Source organism: Perca flavescens, chromosome 13 (genome assembly GCF_004354835.1).
Source record: "Perca flavescens isolate YP-PL-M2 chromosome 13, PFLA_1.0, whole genome shotgun sequence".
NCBI lineage: Eukaryota > Metazoa > Chordata > Actinopteri > Perciformes > Percidae > Perca > Perca flavescens.
Genome location: NC_041343.1, coordinates 336,019 through 361,982, shown reverse-complemented (window position 1 = coordinate 361,982; position 25,964 = coordinate 336,019). Strand labels below are relative to the sequence as shown.

Sequence of the window (25,964 nt, the reverse complement as noted above, 5' to 3'; positions counted from 1 at the left end):
TTTGCACTTTGTATCTGGACACAGAGCATAATAAACATGCAACCTGTTCATTATCATTACCTGTGAAACTGTTGATTTTCTACATGGCAGGTACATACAGGGAGTGCGTGAGAAGAGCCCGCTGGGCCGGAGGGAAGGTCTGTCCAACTTCAAACTGACTTCACCGCAGTACAGAGGCGCTCAGGCGAGAGGAGGGGAACGGGTCTGGGTCCGACAGCGGTGAGTCCAGCAGTTGAAACCACTGGGGCTAACAGTGAATCAAGACTTCAGTGTTTTTTTTAGCCTCCCTTTGTTGGGAAACAGTACAGAGGAAAACGGGAAGCTAGGATGTCTTTACAAAAGCTCCCAGGCTCTTTTGGAGCCATGTTCCCAGCGTTCTCTCTGCCCATTAAAGCGGAGCGCAGTCGGAATAAGGAGCGGCTGGAGGCCAGCCTGGCCGGCCTGTGTGAGCTGGAGCTGCTCAAACAGAGGCAGGAATGCCGGGTGCTGAGCGCTCTCTGCCTGGGGGACTCTCCGGCTCCCCGCCGTCCGCCGTGGGGAGCTCTACGCTCGGCACGCTGCGCCCTGGACGCATCAAACGGCGACGCGTCGGATGTCTACAGCCTCAGGCTCCAAACTGTAAGTTACCGGATGATGTTTTTCTTTTGGATTGATTGAGAGCAGTATAATGGATTGATGTAAAGAACAGGCAGTAGTGCAGCCTTATAAATGTGATGTTGACTAAAGTGTAGTGGGATCCGTTTCGAATACTTAGCAGATGAAGTAAGTGTGTGTGCAGTGGGATCCTTCAGTGATTTCAGAGCAACAACTTGATAAGGTCCGGTCTTATCAGACTGCTTTTTGTTGTCAGAGGTGACTGGCCCATGAGTCTGCTGCAGATGAGTGCACAGTGGGGGGTCATTTTATACATTTATGCTGACTTTGAAGGATGAAATGTGCCATGGGTTTGAATCATTTTCCTGTTCTGAATCTCTTCTTGGAACTCTGAAGGTCCCTGGACCCTTCCTGGAAACTGGGTCAGATTACTGAGCACTGAGTGTGAAAATGAAAAGAACCTCAGTGTGCAGATATGGAAACGTAATGTCAGGAGGGCCCCTGAAGTCACACGTTACCATTTAAGGGCACATTTTGGGGAGCTTCATTACTTTAACCATTTCATGCTAAAGTCAATTGTTTACCCAGACATTAATTCATGACTCATTTCTCAAATAAGATAAATAATCACATTCATGAAGACTGTTCTTACTCTTCCAGATTGGGTCTGGATTGCATCAAACTTTTTGGAACTCTGTGAAATAGCCTACATTCCCAAACCAACCAGCATTCTCAGCTACGCTGGATAGGGCCTGTTCCGCTTAAAATACAAGACAGCAGTTTGGATTATCAGGCAAATGCCAAATATATAGCTTTAACAACGCACTGTTTCCAAAATTGCAACATAATATCGTATATAGTATAATTCACACTGTACCGGTTTGAGACAGACATAAAGCATGGATGCACTGCAGCGGATAAGAAGATGCACTGAGGAATGTAAGACTGTCCACAAGAATCTTTTTGGGGGCTTTTCCCTTTATTATGTAGTGACAGTGGACAGACAGGAAAGGGGGAGAGAGATGGGGGATGACACGCAGCAAAGGGCAGCAGGTCGGATTCGAACCCGGGCTGCTGCAAAGGCCTCAGCCTACATGGGGCACATGGTCCTACTGGGTGAGCTAGAGGACACCCTGAGACAAGATAGATTTTGTCTGACTCTTGACAAAGAAACATTTTAGGTATCATATTTTAGGTGTTTATTTTTTTGTTTTTATTACTTAATGAGATTTGGATGTGACCCAGCTCTCTGATTGGTCAGTAGACGCCAAAGACTTCCAAAAACACAGACACTATAGAAACAACAAGATAGAAGAAAAAACAAGGAGGCTGACTCAGTTTAGGACTTTTTATCTGTCTACAGAATTTAGAAACATTCCCAAGCATAAAGTGCAGAGGAGCGATATATAATATAATAATATATATAATATAATGTTGCTCCCTGGATGCTGTACGTATAGCTGTCCAGTACATTTTACTGTGTGTATGTTACAAATTATGAATAAAAGTTTAGTTAAAAAAAAAAGAAAAAAGTTTAGTTATAAAGAACTATAGCAGTAACGGTGAGCAGCTGGAACAATGACAGGACGTCATTACTTGCGACGTCATGGCAACCAAATAAACAACAGAGCGGGTCTCAGAGGGACAAACGGAGACGAAAGCCTTGACAGCTAACTTACCATGAAAACAGCGCTCACGCCGTTCCCGTGAAATATGACGAGTTATGGACACTGGATTTGATGAATGTACTGTTTATCAGACCCGAGGTGGGACAAGAAGCTAACGTTAGCGGATCCTGCGGTTGCTCTGACTCTCCGCTGCAGGAGATATTGTATCCCCCCGACGCTTCATCTTCCACGACCGCAGAAACTGGCATATTAGGAAAGTGTGGTGATCTTATTGTTTTAAATTTGGATTGAATAATTTCCATGCAATTGCGCAAGTCAGGACCCACGAACAGGGTGGTAGGAGAAGACTCATGAATATGCCTGCTCTGGTTGGGTTGGTTAGGTTTAGGCAAGAGGAGTGGGATTGGTTATGGTTAGGGTAAAAATGTCAGGGCGATAATATTCCAAAAAGGTGTAATACATGAGTAGTATGGATAACTGTGTATACATATATGCCAAGGTACTGTAAATGCACAGGTGTGCAAATAGCATACATTGATATTTGTACCAGATAGGGTATTAATAGAACACATTGCTGTGTGCACCGGCGGGGTACTAATAGGATTCATTTCTAATTGTACCAGGGTACGAATAGCACTTCTAATTGCACCAGGGTACAAATAGCATGCACTGCTAATTGTACCAGGGGTGAAAATAGCATACACTGCTAATTGCACCAGGGTATAAATAGCATACACTGCTAATTGTACCAGGGGTGCAAATAGCCTCACCCTTAACTTTACTGTTCAAAAAAACCTTTTCCAGGTTAGTGCGAATGCATGCAACCAACATGAAAAAAATGTTTCCTCAGCATTTGTTTTTGCTAAACTGTGTGTAAAATGAGTGGTGACATTAAATCACCCATTTCACTAATCCTAAGGTGTCGTGTATTTGCTGGATTTTCCCTTAGCGGTTGAGAACTTGAAAGCCCACTGACGAAACGTTATTGATCGTATTTTGGCACAATTATGTTATGTTAGTGATGACAGCAGTGGTCATAGGAAGTGAAAAAAGGATCTGAGATGCACATTGCAAAATGTGTTATGTAACGTTATCTGGAATTGTTCATTAGCTGTGTGTGATATCAAAAACTGAATAGACTCAAACTGATTTTATTCTTATTCAAAGACTATCTGTGGACACTAGGGCTGGGCGATATGGAGAAATTCAGATATTGCGATATTTTTGACCAAATACCTCGATATCGATACCACAACGATATTGTAGCGTTGACTGTTGGTGCTTTCACAAAATATTTACACAATGAGATTTTTGATAAATAATCATCATAAATAATCTGTAATGTGGATTTAATAACTAAGTGGGTAAAGGCAAATAATAGAACAGTTACAACAGTCTGGTAAGTTCAGAAAATGACATCACTTTACTGTAATGCACCCTGTAAAACCAGGAAAAAACAACACTTATGTCATATCACGATATTACGATATCCAAAATTTAAGATGATATCTAGTCTCGTATCACAATATCAATATACTATCGATATATTGCCCAGCTCTAGTGGACACTATATACTATAAGACATTATATGGACACCATATCCTGGAATGTAATTATGAGACATTATGCTTTTAAGAAATGACTGCAAATAAAGCCTGCTGCTGGAAAAAATCCTAACGGAAACACTGTGAACGTGCTGTGATATTGTTCGAGGAAAACGGTGCTAGTGAGTAATCTACCCGCTCAATTTTTCCCTCCCTTATATGTAGACTATTGTTTAATCCCTTAACCATGACACAAAATCTCTGGTGTGCACAGCTGCAGGCTTGTTAACTGACGACTGATGCATACTTGAAATGGCAGGAATTCCTTCTGTGAGGACTTGACTCCGCCAGTGTTTGGACCATAAATGAACTCTAATCTGATTAAGAAAATTTCATTGGCCGCACATTTCTTGGACATTCTGAAAAACAACTAACTAATCTAAAAGGCATAAGCATATAACAACTGAAGCACAGGACTGCCCTCTAATCATCACCAGCTGAACATTTGTTTAGAGAGAATGATTTAAAACCAAGGTTACAATATTGTAACCCTACAGATGACATGCTATTAACGTTATTAACGTTTGACTTTTCCTGAACCCTTCAGTAATGAAACCCTAGATTGTGAAGTCAGTAACAACGCTACCTACCAACTGAATGCTCTTCCTTCTTTCCTCAATTATTTATCAATGAATAAATCAAAGATGTAATATGTTTACTAGCAATCACGTGCAGTGAATGGTTAATATGCTTATACGTCTGTTTTGGTGAGCCCAGAGGGAAGATATGGCATTTTAAAAGTAGCCTACATTTACGGTAGCTAGCTAACGGTAGACTACAGAGAAAGGGTGATATTTTTACGTCCGTTTCGGAGAGACAGAGGGAAAATATTTCAGTCGACACATTAAATGGAACCGAAATGAAAATCTGAAATTTGCGTTCTAATCCAGTCCGATTCCTACCGGTTGCATAGGAACCTGTTCCATAGTGGAACCGGGTTTCGGTACCCAACCCTATACACGATGGCCCACCACATCATTTAAATATACCACTATACCCGTACTGAAGATGGTTAGGCTTAGGGCTGGGACGATTCTTCGACGTAGTCAACGTCATGGATTATGGAAATGCGTTGACACAAATAATTTTGCATCGCCGTGTCTTTAACTGTCTATGCGCGTCACACTTAGAAATCTATAAATACTAAATAACTGGGCTGTGTCTCCCCCATCTGTAGCACTGTCTTCCATAACTGCGCAACCAGGCCAGATTGTTTCAGATATCTCACGAGTCTTTTTATAAGGTCGGTTATAACGGCCCACGTATTAAAAAAATTGTCAGGTTTAAATCGGGCTCGGGCTCATAATTCCCTTAGAAAGGAGAGAGAAAAATTGCACTTTTTATTTTTAAGTTTTTTATTTGTCTATTCCTCCTGAAAGTGACTTGAAATGTGAATGTGTTTTATTTTTGGATTTATTTGATACATCCAATTTCATCTGTTGCTAAAATTGCACCTTTTTCTTTAGTTTAATATTAAAGGGACAAGAGCTTATTCATTATTTTACCTACTACTGTTAAAAAAAGCAAATACTGGCTACTCTTATTGCACTTGCTCTGTTTACTATAAGTTTTTATTTTTGTATTCCTCCTGAAAGTGACTGTATTTTGTGTTTGGATTGATAGCCTACATCTGGCTTCAGGTTGCACTACAAATTTATTTTACTTGAACAGTGCAGTGTTAAACTATTTTAACAAATAGAGACTTGAACCTTATTGAAATTTGTTTTGTGTAAATTAATCGTTAGAAAATAGGGTCCAAGTTGAAAAAAACGGTAGTTACCCTTTAAAACTGCTCCAGGCTACAGTGTACAGTACTACAGTACTTCACCTTTTACCAGGCAACAACAAGTAATCCCTTGTGTATACATCTACTGTATGAATACCATAAAGGCTTATAGACTCCCAAATTTAATTTGTAAACTTATACAAATACTAACATAATAGGAACAGTTTGGTGCGTATGGAACTAATGCCAGGCGGTGCTAGTTTAGCAAGACAAATGTAATGTAAACTGAAATGTAAAAGGACCGTTGGCTGGGCCCAATAACTTTCACCGGTGGAGACTGCAGGAAGTCACTGCACTCTGATAGAATCATTCTACATCTAGTAATAAAGGCTCTGAGTGTCCACAGTCAGACTGTGTGAAAAAGATGTGGTTTTCTCCCTCTGAGGCCATCTGTGGCCTCCAAGGCCATGGCTGCACGTCCTAAATCATTTCATTTCCGAGGCCAGTTGGTGTTTTAGATGCTTATGCTCTCTGTTTCTCAGCTCATGCTAATCTCACAGCGTCTTCACCATATTCTCCCTCTGCCATTGTTGCAGGTCACCAGTGGACCTGTTTGAATGTTGGGTTTCCAGTAGTGACACACTTTCATCCCCTCTTGTTCATTGTTTGTTTCTGAGGAAAGTAGCTAAATTACAAAGCACTGTCAATTCCTAATTTTATTTTATTTTCAGGAGCACCATATTTTATAATCTCTTCTGTCAGAGTTGCTTTCTCCCTCTATCAACATACTTAATGTCAGCCCAATGTCAACAATTCCCTTCCCATAATCCTGAAGGACCACAATTAGTTTTCATCACTGTTGTACTAAGGCTTCCATAAGATCTCCATCATCATAGGATTATGCTCAAGTGTAAATAACCTGATTCTTTTAAAGCAGATTTTGGTCTGTGTGTGTATATATACAGTGTATGAGCTGTATACAAAGCTGGTTTTGTCCCCTTGTTGATAATGCTGCAAATGGCATATGCTTCCAATTGCCTGTCTGAGGGTTTCATGTGACTTATTACTCAGGAACCTTGGAGACCAGTTGAAATGTGTAACTTCTAAAGGTTCATTACAATAAAGTACTATATTCTTTATTGAGGGCCAGTTCATCTCAGCCTGTGTATGTTCATTCCTGTGTGTGGATGAGTCCTGAGTGTGTAATGCAGCAGACATAGAGTCCTGCAGAGAAGGAATGCATGTTTGTTTGAGTCTATGAGAGAGAGTGTGTTTATGTATTCCTCAGCTGACCGCCATGTGACAGCTGATAGCAGCTGGGGAGGCGTGGGGGGAAGGGGGGGTGGGGTTCTGCATGGTCAACTAACAACATCATCAAAAACTCAGACCATGGAGTAATGTTGATGAGGAATGTTATTCAGCCCCAGGTAAAAACTGAAATCTTAAAGGCATAATACGCAGTATTTTACAAAAAAGCAACTGTAGACTAATTCAAAAGTAATCTCTCAATCATCAGGGTGCTGGTGTCTGTATCTGCAGAGACCCTGTCCTCTACCTGCATTTTTTCTTTTCTTCTAATATTTCTTAATGTGGGACGTTTATGGGTGTCAGCTAAGCCCCACGTGGGTGTGTAACTCCCAGCCAATAACATCGTGCAGGGTGTGTAGCCCGTTATCATTACCAGTTGCTGCTGCTTTGGTGGCAGCAAGGTTAGCACTTCTGCCTCACAGCAAGAAGGTTCTGGGTTCAAACCCACGTCATCCCGGGCCTTTCTGTGTGGAGTTTGCATGTCCTCCCTGTGCTCCGGTTTCTTCCCACCATAAAGACATGCATGCTAGGCAACTAGGACTACAGTTGAAAATTAGCCGACTGGCTAACACTGGCGCATTTACAGAAATGTTGATTAATGTGCATTGTCCTAATCAAACAAATAAGCTTTGTCCCACCCCAAGCGTCTACAGACAAACAAGTTTAACCAACACAGACAGAATGAAGCTCTGCTTTCACTCAGAATCCAAAAATACTGCACCTTCCATACAAGGTGTGTGTTTCTTTGTGCTTTAAAACATAACCACTGTGAAACACTCTCTAGCTTGCTCGACCACCACGTTCTAACTCTCTCTTTCTGGCTGTTGAGGAGGGGCCAATTTTAAACGCAGTGGCCCTCATTTATCAACCTAACGTAGAAACCAGCGCAGATATGAGCGCAGAAATCATCTTATGACAGGCTTCACGTGGGATTCATGAAACGTTTGTATCACACCAATCCGAGCGTAAGAATGGTCGTACATTGATAAATGCGGCGGCTGGAAACGATCGTCATTTAAATATCACGCCCCAATATATTCTCGGTTTTGAGGCCTCGCCCCTACAATTTACGACATGGCGAGACGTAATCCGGCTGAGAAGCGGAACTTTTCAGAGGTGGAGATTGAAACCCTGATATCTCCGGTTCATTTGCACTAACGTGTGTACTATTTGGCAGCCTGAAAACTGGTATTAAAGGCTGTAGAAAGAATGCGGGATGAAAAGAGATCACTGATGCGGTCAACAATGTTGCCGTAGTAAATCGGACTCCAGCTGAAGTTTATTTAATTTATACATGCTTGACATATGTATTCTATAGTCCTAATAGTAATATACAGGCTTCTATTGCAATCTCTTAGGCCTACATGTAGGTGTACCTATATTTAAATAAACACACCGTAGCGGTCCGGAGTTTATGCAGTGTCTTTTATTTTACTCAAGTTTTTTTTCATGAGTCGGAACGAGGCAACAGCTGAGGGAGAGCGCGTGTCCTCCGCCCCCCCGTGCTGGACCACCACCACGACCCTGTCTCCTGACAGCAGAGGGGCTGGAAAAACAAGCCGAAATAACTCGGTCAGTGGCAGAAATTCATTCGCTTCAAATCACTCACTTGAAAGAAAAATAACAACCTGAAGAATAAATAAAATTGTTGTGCATCGTCTTGTTTCCTATATTGAATATCATTGCCAAACTAAACACTATAGGCTACCTTTTAAAAGCAAGGAATAATAATATCCTGTCTCCTTGGTATAGCCCCCAGTTGGGGCTGTGCTGGACACTGCTCTCTGGGCATCGGGTCATCTGGCTCCATCGCTACATTTATGGCACCGTGTTTTCCTGTGCCATGTTGGGCCGAACCCCCCAGGCTAAAACAATGTTGCAGACCGGCGCATAGAGGTCTTCTAAAAGAGCCAGATCTGCCATTGCTGATAAGAGATCAACTGATGACTTCTCCTTCTCCTGTTAAACTGATTATATGCTGCACCGCAAGTCCACACTGACTCCAAAACTTGCGTACACGAGTTCAGACCAGACGTGAGATGTTTTTCGCAGCCTACGCTCATGTTCACATTGATAAATGCCGAGCTTTGTGTAGGAATCGGCGTACGCCCGTCCTACGCCTGTTTTAGTGGCGTAGGACGGTGTGTGTACATACACTTAGCGATACTCGCTACATATTCTACCTTTAAAGGAATTCCAATGAATGATGCGTTTGCTGATAGTGATGTGATAACTAGGGTTGGATACCGAAACTCGGTGCCAATAGGGCACCGGTGCCGACGTAAACGGTAGTAACGAGACAGAATAAGAACGGTGCCTCATTTCGGTGCCTGACTTTACACTACACCTGACAGCAGATATACCTTTAGCTAGCAGCTGGATTAAACAGGGTTAAAATGCTGACAGCTAACGTTAAACAGTGTAAAGTGTGACTATATTTCATTGTAGAGGATTCCAACAGCGGGACGCAACAGTCTGCTCTGCAGCGAGCAGCTGCCATTGTCAGAATTAAACAATACAGACGTTCACTTGAAACAGGTAGCCTCGTGGTGCATTCAAAGTTGTTGTAAAATACCCTTTTCCCATCTGGTGGTCGTTTTTGTCATTCAACAGCAATTTACTGGTGAAATACGTTATTGTTATGTTATAGTTATTACATTATTAAATCTTTAATTTTGACCATATGGCCTTAGCAATAAACAAGCCGTTCTTCAATGTCGCCGACTGTCTTTTTTTACTTTATTAAAAAGTAACGGTTTAGGTACTGGTACTGTTTCGCTTTAGAATCGGTATTGGAAAAAACCCAAACGATACCCAACCCTAGTGATAACGGAGGCAGGATTAGTGCAGCAGAGTTTCTTCATTAAACAGCAGAGCAGCTGACAAAACATAAGAGTAAGCAGGAACCCTCTCCCTTAAACAACAGCTGCTGGTGAATTGCCCTTGAGCAAGGCACCAATCCATCAACTGCTCCAATAGCCAACAGTTGTGTGAACACTGTGGCTTTCCTAAAATTAGTGCATATATACATTTAGTTTGGTGGTGGTGTGTGTGTGTGTGTGTGTGTGTGTCCAGTGGAGACCTTTGCAGCTGTGTGACCAACTTGTCACTAAGGACAACACAAACATCATCCACTGTAATGGATATGTTTTGCTTCAGTTTGACACCTCCCTGTGTTGGCAAACACAGAAGCATGGCTGTAGCTGTTTGAGGTCCTGGTGGGGTACAGAAATGGGACTAAGGGGTCTTCATTGAAGGGGCTGCTCACTTGTGAGGTCTCCAAAAGAAAAAAACTACCATTTGGTTAGTCACAGCTGTGCAGCTTCAGTTGTGTCATGGAAAAGAGCACGAGTGCAAACCAGGACACAATCGCCACAGTGCCTATCCTATGTGTCACAATTACCACCTAAACAGTTCTTTAATAAAACAGAAATGTTGCAAGCTTTCATGACGAACCATTCTCATATTACTGTTGGAGGTTAAGATGGTAATCATGCAGTCACACAATATACAATTCAAACCGTTAAGATTAAAAATGTAACACCCCAACCCCCATATAATGCCCAAGTTGCAATAATTGACTTTAGACTGGAATGATGAGGTGTTTGGGTTTGTTTCCTTAAGGTAGCTACCACGAAGGTTTACCTATTTTGGGTTAGTATATACCACACTACTGTTACCCTGCAGTCTATTGTACTGTATTAAAATAACTGACCCCAGACAACTCTTTAACAAACAAAAACTGTATTCTTTACTGGACGATAACTTAAAAGTACAAACAATATTCTGCAGTTAAATTGAATAACAAAAAAAATATAACACAAATCACATACTTACAGCTGTTTCAATGTCTAGCTAACTTAGTCAAACCCTACTAAACTAGGGTGGTACTACACACACACACACACACTGAGAGGGAGAGAAAAAAACGAACACGTGGCAGGCCTGATAGTAGCTGGCGTTGCGTCCGTCAGAACGTGATCTTCGGTGAAACAAGCACACCAGCGACCAGCGCAAGAACCACCGCTCCAACACAAGAAGGAAAAACCAGCCACCAGCAGCAGCAGAGTCCTCCTCAGCAGGAAACACACAGTCATCCTCTGAATCAGCACTCCCCACCGTTAGCTCCAGCTTCAGCCATGAACACTCGCACAAAGTTTGCTTCACAAACTGTTTCCAAAAAAGGAAAGTTTTCTTTTACTTCTCTCAATTTGCGATTCTCTCTCCCTTCTTTCCCTCGTGTGTCAGCTTTGTCCTCGTGTTACGTTCAAAAACCCCTCCCTCACTCATTCACTTCCTCACTTACCACCATTCACCACATACGACATTGACTGACAACAAAACTGACCAATCAATATAATACACTTCAAAATAAAGGCACAATACTTGTAAATATTATTCGGTTTACACCACTGTTAATCTTCAATACCATTTAGAACGTGTATATTATCATTTAACGTCTTACAATACTTACAGTAATGTTTAATTTAGAACTAAAGTGTTTTAAGCTCTCAGTTAACAACTTTTTATTTCTCTTTTAAACTAAAGTACTTTCAGTTAAATTGCATTACTAACATTTTTGTTTCCTACACATACTTTATGTAGAAACTAGCCACTTTTAATCCCTTAGATTTACACTAAGGGCTACAAAAACAATTTGCTTATTTCCACAGTGGTCCTCATCGAAAATGACAAATTTTGAAGTCAGGAGTAATGTACTGTTCTTCTCCTTGCTATGGTTGGCGGGTGGCGCTAAGAGGAATGTAAAGAAATTATAGGACAACAGATCATTCAAACTGAAACATGGCATACAGCCCAGTATTTGGGATTCCGGTTCTAAATGAGTGAAAACTGGAGAATTGATTCTTGTATCGGTACTTAAAGGACAATTCCAGCGCAAAACAAACCTAGGAGTTATTACCTGATGTGTACCTACTCTGTCACTCTCTGGGACATGTTGCTCAGTTTTGTTCCAGTAAGTTATGCACCATAATAACGTTTAAAAAAATCAGCTGAAGACTCCGGAAGTGATAGGAATAGGATAGGATACAGAATATTTGTAATATTGATGTTTTTGTCTAACGTATTTGAGGATTTAAACAATAAAGATAACAATAACAATAAAATACAGTTTCATGTATTTGTCTCATGTACTGTTTGCTCAGTTGGCCGGCGGGCGGCAGCAATCTGAAATGGAATGAAGCCCATTCACGGCAGACAGCAGGTGGTGTTTAGGGCCAAGCACTATCACTTCAGTTTTGTCTGAGTTTAACATCAGAACATTGTAGGTCATCCATGCTTTTATATCTTTGATGCATGCTTGGAGTTTAGTTAACTGACTGGTTTCGTTTGGCTTAATTGATAGGTATAATTGGGTGTCATCCGCATAACAATGAAAGTTAATTGAATGTTTCCTAATAATATTGCCATGGGGATGCATATACAAGGTGAATGTGAGTGCTCTCATCAATAAATGTATTCCACAATCGGCTATATATCATGATTCATTCAGAGAATCAAAGCAATTCTGTAAAATTGTAATTCAAAAATCAGACATTTGGCACCTGCTTCTTGTTTCATCACCACGTTTTCAACTATCCGGGCTCACTTCTATCAGCCACCTATCAGGCACCGGCACAGTTTTAAAAGTAGCGTTTTAGCATGGGTATTGTAAAAATAAAAAAATAAAAACCCTAATGATGAGTAGGCTGCAATACCAACACTTCAATGTTGTAATTCTTGTAACTATAATTAGTGGCAGCTGTTTTCTCAAAAGGGCAAAACTATAGGAAGTAAAATTAACTGGCCCTGCAGTTGCATATGTTCCCTGTGACTATTCAGCTTTGAGATTGGCAGTAGTCAGGTTCCTTAGATCAAATTAGGGTCACCCCTACGCTACAGGGGGTAAGTGTCTGGGAACAATGCTTTAGAGTCTGACCCCTGTAGAAGCGCTGAAAGCTCACAGCGTCAATAGTACGGAAGTCTGTACATGTGTGCATGCACAAGTGTGTGCATTCATGCATGACAGCGTGTCGGTCTGTGCAGAGACATGAGCATGTGTGTGTAAGCGTGCACTCACATGAGGGAAACAAGCAGCCGTTGAGCAAGCGTGGTCACCAATAAGGAGCTGGAATGTGTTGGAGTCTTGTGATGCACAGAAGTTAGTTAACAGTTTGAATCTTCAGGACAGGGGGGCATGTTTTCCGGTTTGCAGTTACTATTCTTTACGTGAAATCTGAAAGACAAAAACAGCTTTATTACATTTATTAGATTCCTATAACTTAAGGCATCTTATGATAAGTGGGTGGAATTTACGTAGATGCTGAAGATTTTGGAGTTTTTTTTTTAGCAGTTCAAGTCCAATGAATAGCTTGAAATGGTACAAAGGTAAGTGGTGAACTGCCTGAGGTTAAAAAAAAGTAAGGTTACCCAAAACTGAAAAATAATTCAAAAAAAGGCCTTTTTCAGGGAACATGAAATGGGTTAACAACATAAAGCTGTTCTGCCGCAATGGAGGTTGATCAAGCTTGGAAAAGTTGGTGCTACCAATTCCCACAGGTGTTCACACTGGTCTGGATTACTTACAACCCCCTCTGTCTGTATAAAAGTATTGTTGGAACACACTGTGGTACCATACCCTCGTGAGCATTATTTGAACAGTATTGTACTGCAGAAAGTAGTGTGTTGCTATAAAAATGGCGGGAAAAAGGCAATTAACAATGGAAGAGAGACAGACCATCATAACACTTAAGAATGTTGGTCTTTCCTACAGAGAAATAAATGAGGTGAATAAAGTCAAGGTGTCAGTGAGTACAGTATTCTTCACCATCAAAAGGCACTTAGAAACTGGGGGAAACTCTGACAGGAAGAGGTCTGGCAGACCCAAAGCCACAACAGAATCAGAAGACAAGTTTCTGAGAGTCAACAGCTTGCGTGATAGGCGGCTCACAGGACAACAGCTTAAAGCACAGCTTAATAGTGGTCGTAATAAGAAGTCTCAGTTTCAACTGGAAAGAGAAGACTTGGAGCTGCAGGTTTGATAGGTCGAGTTGCAGCAAGAAAGCCATTGGTAAGACGTCAGAATAAGAAAAAGAGGCTTGCCTGGGCCAAGAAACATCATCAATGGACTACTGAAGACTGGAAGAAGGTGTTATGGACTGATGAATCAAAATTTGAAATCTTCGGTTCATCATGCAGGATTTTTGTACGCCGTCGAGTAGGCGAAAGGATGGTTCCTCAGTGTGTGACATCAACTGTCAAACATGGAGGAGGAAGCGTGATGGTCTGGGGCTGTTTTGCTGGATCCAGGGTCGGTGATTTGTACAGAGTGAAAGGCACCCTGAACCAAAACGGCTACCACAGCATTTTGCAGCGCCATGCAGTATCCTTTGTTGCTAACTGCAACAAAGGATACTGATTTCCGCTATGCATTACGCTAAGCATGCATGCATGTGAAACAAAAGTTAAAGTTAACACTAAAGGATACTCCCAGAAAATAAAAATAAAAAATCAATGCTGAATCTATTGAATCTATAATTTAATTTTGTTTATTTTGAGTTTTTCATGGAGTGAAGGATAACACAAAATTCAAAAGTGGAGGTCGGCTAACTCTAGCTGGCAGATATGGACGTGTTAGGTGACAATGTAAGTGTATGTTTATTTGTGTTAGATACATTCACAGTTACGGATGTGTATGTGTGGTTGTTTGTCTGTGTGTGTTTTATAGTTATGTGTATAATTGTGGATTAGGGAGAGCTCCGATGCAGTCAGTATTAGATAAACAGGAAGATAACAATTACTGCTTGAAACAATGGAATTTCTGGAATATTAATGTTGTGTATTAATCAATTGCATATTTTAGATGTGTCAGAAACACATCAGAATTCTACATTTGAGGATGCCTATTTGAATATGCAGGGATAATGTATTGTAAGGAGGGATAGAAATGCATTTGGTATTTTTTATTAGAAATGTTTTAATGCCAATGGAGGTGGAAGCACTATGGCTATGAATACAACTGCCACATTTGAAGCCTATGCTGATTGGTTGTTGTTATAAACCACCAAGTGCAAATAGTGAATATTTAAATAAAATATGTGAAATGCTAGAAGATGGGTGTGATAGCAGTTATGAAATCTATTTTATGGGAGAACTGAATATAGATTGGAATGCATTAGGTTCAATGAAAAAAAGTCTTCAAAATGTTACAGATTTGTGTGGTTTGTCACAGGTAATTAACGAACCAACTAGAATATTTACTAAGAGTGATGGCACAATTACTTCCACGTGTATTGATCATATTTTTACTAAAGCAGTTGAGCTATGCTCAAAGGCATTATCTATACCTATTGGCTGTAGCGATCCCAATTTAGTTGCTGTTGTTAAAGAGCAAAAGTGCCGAAGCCTGGACCTAAAGTAATACAAAAGAGATGATGAGAGATCCTGATGAAGCACTGAAAAATGTTGTTGATATTTTTATGCCTATAGTTGAAAAGCATGCTCCAGTAAAGAAGTTTACGGACAGAAGCGCCAGTACACCAGGGTTTGATAAGGAGTTAAAGGAACATATGGTGGAACGCGATTTAGCAAAATTAACAGCAATAAGATCTGGTTAATAATCAGACTGGCAAATCTACCATAAACTAAGAAACTTTCTAACTAATTTAAATAGAAAGAAAAAGAAAATGTATTACAAAGCCAGGATTAATGATAGTAAAAAATGATGGAATACGTTTAACAGCTTAATGGGAAAAAGCACTAAACAAACTCCATCTTTTTTGGAGATTCATGTAAATTTCCTTACCAAACCAGCGGAGATTGCAAACCACTGTAATAATTATTTTATAGATAAAATAAATGATTTAATAAATAATATGACAGAAATAGAGAATGAGATATCTTATTTATTAATAAAAGAAAAAATCATGAGAGGCAAAGATTGTAATTTTAAATTTGCTAAGAGTAAATAATAAAAAAGAGTAAAATGTTGAAATCTTGTAAAGATAAACCACCAGGTGTGGACGGCCTTGATGGTAAACTTCTTAAATTGGTTGCAGACCTAATTGCCCCTGTTATCTGTCATTTCATAAACCAAAGTTTAAGTGAATGGAAAATTGCTAAAATAATTCCACTGTCTAAAAATGTACGGTTACCATTCTTGGGGTCAAATAGTCGTCCGATAAGTTTATTGCCTGTTTTGAGTAAAATTATGGAGAGTATAGTATGTGAGCAGATTATAGAATATTTTTCTTTGAATGACTTAACAACTGATTGTCAACATGCTTATAGAAAGGGACACTCAACAGCTACCACTCTAACTCATATGACTGGCTGGCTGAGAGATATTGAACAAAAGAAACTAGTAGGTGCTATTATGCGTGATTTTACAGCAGCATTTGATATCCTTGATCATAATTTATTATTGAAAAAACTTGATTGTTATGGTTTCTCTCAGTCAACAATGTTGTGGATGAAGAGTTATTTAACAAACAGGCAACAACTAGTCTTTTTTTAATGGTAGCTACTCGGATGTTGGAGCGGTTAGCTGAGGGGGTTCCCCAGGGGAGTTGTCTTGGGCCACTGTTATATACTATTTCCACAAATGATTTATCACTTGTTTTAAATAAGGTCAGTATATTGATGTATGCAGAGGATTCTACTATTTTATGGCTTCCTCTACAATTCATGAGTTAAACAGTATCCTATCACAAGAGCGCCAATTGGTGGTTGAATGGATAAAGAAAAATAAGCTAGTTCTTAAAGTGATGGTTCGGAGTAATTTACACTAGGGCATTATTAGTGGGGTCATTTAAGAGATACAAACGTGGGTCCATTAGCCCTTGCGCTAAGCTATTCAGCGGCTAACGCTACTCTACGTTAACTTGCCCAATGTTAGACCCAGGTGAAAAAAGCTTCTGGGGGGGTGTTTGGCTCGAGGTCATGGTGCAAAGGACCCTAGGGTAAATTACTCCGAACCATCACTTTAATATTTCAAAGATGAAAAGCATGATGTTCGGTTCACATTATACTCATCAAAATCAACCTGAGTTGAAGCTTTGCATAAATTATGTATCTGTTGAACAGGTCCATGAGACCAAACTTTTAGGAGTTATTTTAGAGAGCAAATTATCATGGACTAAACATATAAATAACATGGTTGTTAAGATGGGAAGTGGTGTTTTAGTTGTTAATAGGGCTGTCAAAACAAAACGATTATTTTTTAAACGATTAATCTAGCGATTATTTTTTCGATTAGCGATTATTTACCCATTACTCAATTATTAACAATTTACACAAAACAAATTTCAATAAGGTTCAAAGGTTCAAGGTTCTATTTATTAAAATAGTTTAACACTGCACTGTTCAAGTAAAATGAATTTGAAGTGCAACCTAAAGCCAGATGTAGGCTATCAATCCAACCACAAAATACAGTCACTTTCAGGAGGAATACAAAAATAAAAACTTATAATAAACAGAGCAAGTGCAATAAGAGTAGCCTGTATTTGCTTTTTTTTAACAGTAGTAGGTAACATAATGAATAAGCTCTTGTTTAACATCCAAGCTCTTCTCCCTTTAATTTAACTTTAATTATTTGTATCTAAAGGCTGGTTAGGCACTGTAGGGAGGAGAAGTTGGACAGTTTTTTTTGTCTCGTTCCAGTGATTGGCACATCTGGGTGATGCCGTCGGATAGCAGGTTAGATGTATTTCCACTCACATACCCAACAACTGCTGAACAACGCCGACACACAGTCCTCATCTTATCCACCACTCTCTCGCCTGTAGCCTACTACTGGAACTGATCTGAAGACCGAAGTTTTCACGGCGGGGACGGTATTAGACAAGAGGACGTGACACGAGAAGCAATCTTAAAGAGGCCGGTGGGGAACTCTTCCGGGTCGCAACCACTCGCCATACTCGTCTTTTCATGCTGCTATCTCTGACTCACTCACTGGACCATCATGTAGGTGGAGGAGCTCGGCTAGCTTCAGAGCTAAGGCAGAGCTACAGATTAGGTGCCCCTAGAACCTGCGTATCTAACAGTAGTTCCACATTACATTAGTTCCGCATTACATGAATTAATTTGCACGTGAGTTTTATTTATTTATTTTATTTAGTGACGCATCGACGCAAATTATTTGTGTCGACGCATTTACGTAGTCGATGACATCAACTACGTTGACGAATAGTCCCAGCCCTAGTTGTTAAAAGATGTGCACCATATTTGTCACAAAGTTCTATCAAAGTAGTAGCTAAAGATTTAATATTGTCTATTCTTGACTATTGTTCAGTAGTATGGTCTAATGCAACTCAAGAAAAAATAATTAAATTGCAAATGGTGCAAAATAGAGCCGCGCATATAGCGTTTAGGTGTGGATATTGGACAAATGTTGTTAAAATGCACAAATGTTTAGGTTGGTTATTTGTAAGAAATAGATTATTCTATTCATTATGTGTTTGTTTTTTTAGGAATATTCTTGTTACAAAGAAACAATCTATCTATTTTGTATAATAAATTACCTTTCAGTTTAGATATACACGACTATGCGACTAGACATGCCACAAGAGGTAACTTTACTTAAGACTAATACTGTTAAACGCATGGTCATGTATGGAGCAATGCAAGAATGGAATGTGTTACCTGAACAAATAACACAAGAAAGCAGTAAAAGGAGATTTAAAAGTTTAGTTAAACATATCTATTGTTTAAAGAAGTTGAATAGACAAAGAAACAACATACAGTACAGGCCAAAAGTTTGGACACACCTTCTCATTCAAATGCGTTTCCTTTTATTTTTATGACTATTTACATTGTAGATTCTCACTGAAGGCATCAAAACTATGAATGAACACATATGGAATTATGTACTTAACAAAAAAGTGTGAAATAACTGAAAACATGTCAAATTGTCTGCCCTTTCAAACTCATACCTAGGTGTGTACAGACCTCTTGTACATTATCTGAGAGAGTTTTAGAAGAAGAAAGTAGAAAGTGCTGCTTCGTTCCATTACAATCTAGCGTTAGCCTAGTGCTAAATATTAAGTAATATATAATAATATAAAACCCAAGGTTTATTTTCAGCACTGTAGCCAGGCTGACAGATAGTCACAGCTCTACCAAGCCATCTATTCTTCTAGCTCTTAGTAGTGACGACTTCATGAGCTTCTTTAATGATAAAATTATAACAATTAGAGATAAAATCCATCACCTTTTGCCCTCAACTTCTAACGGTTCACCTTTAAACGCAGGACTGCTAGAAAGAACAGTAAGACCTGACATATACTTAGACTGCTTTTTCCCTATAAACCTTCAACAATTAATGTTAAAGGGCTCTTCAGCCAAGCCATCTACCTGTCTTTTAGACCCCATCCCAACGAGGCTACTTAAAGAAGCGCTAGCCGTGGTTAACAGTTCATTACTAGATATGATCAATATGTCTTTATTAACAGGTTATGTACCACAGTCATTTAAAGTAGCTGTGATAAGAAAACCTCTTCTGAAAAAACCCACCCTCAATCCTGAGGTCTTAGCCAATATAGACCTATATCTAATCTCCCCTTCCTCTCCAAAATCTTGAAAAGGTAGTCGCCAATCAGTTATGTGATTTTCTACATAGCAATAGCTTATTTGAGCTAAAGTTAGCCATGGCGTTCCACAAGGCTCAGTGCTTGGACCAATTCTATTCACCTTGTATATGCTTCCCCTAGGCAATATTATTAGGAAACATTAAATTAACTTTCATTGTTATGCGGATGACACACAATTATATCTATCAATTAAGCCAGAGGAAACCAGTCAGTTAACTAAACTCCAAGCATGCATCAAAGATATAAAAGCATGGATGACCTACAATTTTCTGATGTTAAACTCAGACAAAACTGAAGTGATTGTGCTTGAGTTATTTTTGATCAGGATATATCCTTTAACACCCACTTAAAAAAAAAAACTCAAGAACAGCCTTTTTTCACCTTCGTAACATTGCCAAAATTAGGAACATCCTATCTTAAAACAATGCTGAAAAACTAGTCCATGCATTCGTTACTTCCAGTCTGGACTATTGTAATTCCTTACTATAAGGATGCTCAAATAAAACCCTTAAGACTCTCCAGCTGATCCAGAATGCTGCAGCGCGTGTTCTGACAATAACTAAGAAAAGAGATCATATTTCTCCTGTATTAGCTTCTCTGCATTGGCTTCCTGTAAAATCCTTCTCTCTTATTTTGTCACTTATTGGGAGCAGTAGGATTACTGGAACCATTCACCTGCATGTTCTGTGCTGGCCTGATGCCGCTGGAGCCGTCAGACAGCATTACAACACGCACGGAGATGAGAAGGGTATGTATGGACTTGTCTAACTCTGGGGGTTACGGTGAATAAGCTAAATTCCCAATAAGTCGGACTGTTCCTTTAAGAGTAAACTTTAAACTCTCCTCTTCGATAAAGCTTATGGTTAGGGAGTGAGGAGTTGCAGCGTCCGCCTAACCCGGCCCACTGCTTCTCGTCATAGTCGTCAGATTCATCTACCATATAATCAATGATATAATCAAAGTAGAGGCAGACAGGCCAGTACAGCCCGATCCGGTTGGGGAGAGTTCTAGCCCGACCAGGCTCCTCTCCTTAACCATTCTCTCTCAATTGTGCTGTTCTAGGTTTAGACTGCCTGGGGACTTCCTTTCCTGTCCTGTGACACCCTGCTATACCATGCTACATCCTGTGACACCCTGCAGTGCCTTGCTATGCCATGAACTACTACAACTACTATTCTAGTCACTGATCCATTATCTTTATTGTGACTATTATTGCCACTGTTCATTACACCCCCAACCGGCACCGTCAGACACCGCCTACCAAGAGCCTGGGTCTGTCCCAGGTTTCTTCCTGAGGGAGTTTTTCCTCGCCACTGTCGCACTAAATGCTTGCTCTTGGGGCAATTACTAGAATTGTTGGGTCTTTGTAAATTATACAGTGTGGTCTAGACCTACTCTATCTGTAAAGTGTCTTGAGATAACTCTTGTTATGAATTGATACTATAAATAAAATGTAATTGAATTGATTTGCATGCTAACGCAAGATGGCTGTAATCTTGGTGGCCAATGCCGGTCATTTCTCCCCAATTTCGGGTCACTATACTGCTGGGACAAGTATTTGGTAGAGAACGCTTGGATATGTTTTAACCTTGGTTATCTGAGGGAAGAGACTCTCTTCAGCTGTAGGCCGCTCAGAGATAGTTCCGATCAAACTATCAGTGATTCCACACCAAACAGGTGCTTTATAGATAACTATAGGGCGTGGCTGGGCAAGCCAGTGTGTCTTAAAGAAGTGTCCCCGTACATATGGAATATGTAACGGTGGAGAGATAGTCTCTTCACTCAGAGAACCAAGGTTACAACGTAACCAAGCTTTCGGTTTCTTCTGTTAAGCCTATAACTACAGATGGTTTTGCTACTTAAATGTCTGACTATATCAGCTGCAGTGACAATATCTGTGCGCCTGGAAATGTTTACAAGCCTCTCGTATCATTACAGTAAATTTTGAGAGCCCAGAAATGCGGGTAAAGGGGGAGGTTGTTGCTCTCTTTGTCTTTACTGGTGGCTGACATTTTGATGTGATTACCGCTTAGCTGTTGTTTCAGACCAACAGACAGCGCTGTTTGTTGCGTGTGTGTGTTTGCGTAGGTGTGGCAGAGCAGACTCAGCAGATATCGATACACAGACAGACAGGACTCATCACTTAGTTAGCCTCCATGATTTAGTGGTTGTAAACAGACCAATCTAATAATATTAGCAATCTGCAGAAAGAAGGGGAACAGCAGGGGAGTGAACGAACCATCAAACAGCTGTTTCTAAGGCTGCTGATTCTGACAGAGAACTGTTCATAAATTAAAAAAACCTTTAGCAACTTCCGGTTTCCTGGTTTTCCCAGGCTCCAGCCACACAGTCTCTAGTTTTAGTATTACTCCGTCGGTTTTAACCTTAACCTCGCTACCTTTTAAACAGTAGTTGGACAGTCCTAACCAGCCAATATGTCTAACGCTAAACTGAAAGCCAAGATTACTGACCTGGAGGGGAAAAGCAGACGGTGCAACGTGCGTCTCATTGGAGTACCCGAATCTGTTGAGGGAGCACGACCAACAATATTTTTTTTTATTTATTTATTTATTTTTTTTTTTTTTTTTTGTCAAGCATATTATTTATATATATTACACTGTATAATCTTAAGCCACTTTTGCCTTAATGGAAAGTAGACAAACAATGAATAACATTCGCTTCATATCATGGAATGTCAAGGGTGCAAACCAACCTACTAAAATAAATAAGATTATTTCTCACCTCCAAGATTTGAAAGGAGATATAGTATTTCTGCAGGAGACCCACTTACATAGTGGTGAGATTATGCGCATCAAAAGGAGTAGGTTTAGCCAAGTATATCACTCCAAATTTGGTGCAAGAGCCAGGGGTGCTGCCAAAATAATATTCCATTTGAAGCAGATGATGTTATTGCAGATTTAAATGGCCGCTTTATTATTGTATCAGGGACACTCTGTCACATCAAAGTCGTCCTAGCTAGCATCTATGCACCAAATTGGGACGACGAACATTTTATGTCAAAGATTTCTACTTCTATTCCTAATATTGAAACACACCATATTATCATTGGGGGAGATTTTAACTTTGTGCAAAATGCTGATTTGATTCCCTTAGACCGCACTCCCTTACGAAGTCTGCCAAGCTGCTAGCGTCTTTTGCAGAAGAGCTGGGCATGTCTGATCCATGGAGGCGTAAATTCCCTGAAAAAAAATCTTTTTCTTTCTTCTCACATGTCCACCGCACCTATTCTCGAATAGATTTTTTTCTTGTAGATGACAGACTGCTGTCGAACGTTCTATCATGCGATTATCATAGCATTGTGATCTCAGACCATGCTCCCACATCACTAGACATAAACTTCCCCAATCACAACCGTATTTTTAAACCATGGAGATTTAACTCAAATTTGCTTGCCAATGACCCTCTGGTGGACTCTTTAAGATCAAGCATTGAACTATTTCTTGAAATGAATGACAACCCAGATGTTGCGAGGGATACCTTGTGGGAGTCCCTTAAGGCATATTTAAGAGGCCAGATAATTTCCTACTCAGCCCACCTCAGAAAAACTGCCATGTCTAGAAAAACAGAGCTAGCACAAAAGACTCTGGAAATTGATGATAGCTATGCAAATAACCCAGACCCCTCACTTTATAAGAAGCGTCTACAATATCAGACAGAGTTCAACCTTTTAATCTCAAACGATGCAGAAATGCAACTGCTCAAGTCTAGACAAAGAATTTTTGAGTCAGGGGACAAGGCTGGCAAACTCCTTGCCCAGCAAGCCAGAGCTGCAGCAGCATCTAGGTTCATTCCTAGTATTATAGCTTCATCAGGCGCCATTACCACTGACCCAAAGCTCATTAATGAAACATTCTCCAAATTCTACTCTGATCTATATGCCTCCGATCACCCTAACATCAGTACAGCAAGTGGGTTAAGCACTATCGAGTTCCCTAAAGTGGATCAGGGGCTAGTAGAGAATTTAGCTAAGCCAATCTCCACAACGGAGATCATGGGGGCGATAACTACATTGCAGAGTGGGAAATCACCCGGTCCAGATGGATTCACAGTAGAATTTTACAAGAAATTCGCCCCCACTTCTCTCTACAGTTCTACGTGACATGTATAATGAGGCCCTGTCACTCGGCCAACTTCCTCCAATCCTGACAAATGCCACAATTACTCTTCTCCTAAAAAAGGACAACGATCCCTTACTTTGTAGTAGCTTCAGACCCATATCATTATTATATGTGGATTACAAGATTCTTGCTGAGGTTCTTCAAAAGGTTTTGCCAGGGATAATTTCAGCAGATCAAACAGGCTTCATGCTGGGGAGGCACTCATTTCACAACACCAGGAGACTCCTAAACATTCTGAACATGCCCAGCCCCAGCACTCCTGAGATATTGGTGTCGCTGGATGCTGAGAAAGCTTTTGATAGGGTGGAGTGGGAGTTTCTTTTTGAAATGGATAGATTTGGTTTGGGTTCAGGTTTCATATCATGGGTAAAATTGTTATATTCCTCTCCAGTAGCATCTGTACAAACAAACAATGTGCTCTCACCCTCTTTTCATCTTCACAGCGGCACAAGACAAGGGTGTCCACTGTCCCCCTTACTGTTTGCCATAGCCATTGAGCGTTTGGCTATCTGGCTAAGATCTGAAGAAAATTTTGAGGGCATTTCACGTCAGGGTACGGTACACAAGCTATTGCTGTACGCGGATGACTTGCTTCTGTATGTATCCAACCCTGCTACTTCTCTCCCCGTAATTTTAGAAATCTTAAAACAATTTGGCCAACTGTCAGGGTATAAACTGAATTTTGGGAAAAGTGAGTCATTCGCAATCAACAACCTAGTAGGTAAACTGCCAAACCATGTAGCCTCCTTTAAATGAGTGGACCAGGGCTTCAAATATTTGGGTATCTTCATCACCGGGTCCTTGGCAAACACTTTTAATAGCAATTTCGACCCTTTGCTTAAAAAAGTCAAGGAAGACTTCAACAGATGGTATACTTTGCCCCTCTCCTTAGTAGGCAGGGTCAACCTAATCAAAATGACCATCCTTCCAAAGTTTCTCTACATATTCCAACATATCCCTGTACTTATCTCAAAGAAGTTTTTTGTCAAAGTCGATAAATTAATCTCTCATTTTCTTTTTTCTTTCTACATTACTACTGGGCTGCTAACATTCAAAAACTCCTATACTGGACAGTTGAATCCGCGGCCGATCAGCCAGCCTGGGTCCAAGTAGAATTTTCCTCCTCTAAAACCTCATTACAGTCATGGTTATGCTCCCAACTCCCAATGTCAGCTACTGACATTAGCGCTAACCCTGTAGTCATTCAATCGCTTAAAATATGGATGCAGTTTAGAAAGCATTTTGGCCTGAAGCATCCCTCTATCCTTGCCCCTGTAGCCCACAATCATAGTTTCAAACCATCTATTATGGATTCTGCCTTTCAACTCTGGAGTGACAGAGGTATCAAGGTTATCAAAGACCTCTATGACAATGGTACCTTCATGTCTTTCATTGACCTGTCAACCAAATATTCAACTTCCCTCTGCTCCCCTTTTTCGCTTCTTTCAAATTAGGCATTTTGTACAAAAAGATTACCCTGACTTTCCAAATCTCCCCCCAGAGACTTTGGTGGACACGCTTCTCAAAGTAAACCCCATTCAGAGAGGGGCTATTTCTTATATCTTTAAAGCCCTTGATTCCACTCTCTCTAATTTCCCCCAAAAAAACAGAGATTTATGGGAGCAGGATTTGGGGCATATTGAGGAAGACCAATGGAACCAGATTCTGGAGTTAGTCCACAACTCTTCCATCTGCGCACGACACGGTCTGATTCAATGTAAACTGATACATAGGATTTATTATACTAACCACAGATTGTCTAAATTCTACCCCAATGTTGCAGATGTCTGTAACAGGTGCAACCAATCTCCTGCAGACTTCATTCACATGTTTTGGTGATGTTCAAAGCTAGCAGACTTTTGGTCTAAAATATTTGACACTCTTCACACAGCCTACCATTGTGTAACAAATCCAAATCCTTTGTCTGCCCTTTTTGGTAGATCACATGGCAGCACCCTAACAGCTTACGCACAACATTCTTTGGCCTTCTGTACCCTGCTTGCTAGGCGACTGATCTTACTTACCTGGAAGCAGGCCTTACCTCCATCATATGACAGATGGATTAAGGAAGTCCTACATAATCTAAAACTTGAGAGGCTAAGGTTCTCCCTTAGAGGCTCTTTGAGGAGATTTGATAAAACTTGGAACCCCTTGCTTTCCATTAGACTCCCTAGATATCGTGCCTGATGAGTGAAATGTTTATGTCCTTTGGATTTACAGTGTAACTAACTACCAATGCATTTTATATATATATATATTATTATTATTATTATTTTTTATTGTATTGTGTTTGTTATCTAAGAGCGGGGGGCATCAGGGTGTGGGATCCCATGTAGGGGTCAGGATAGTGTACTGTGGGGAGGTGACGGGGAGTGTGG

At 40.3% G+C, this 25,964-nt stretch overlaps 1 protein-coding gene across 1 annotated transcript in view; it reads left to right on the top strand.

Moving 5' to 3' along the window:
• Nucleotides 1–200: 200 nt before the first annotated feature.
• The window catches only part of LOC114567133 (dapper homolog 3), a 46,710-nt gene continuing 20,946 nt past the window's right edge, over nt 201–25,964 (top strand). The window contains exon 1 of the mRNA XM_028596077.1: nt 201–618. Coding sequence (XP_028451878.1) covers nt 328–618 — 291 coding nt within the window. The 5' untranslated portion in view covers nt 201–327. The remainder of the gene's footprint in view (nt 619–25,964) is intronic.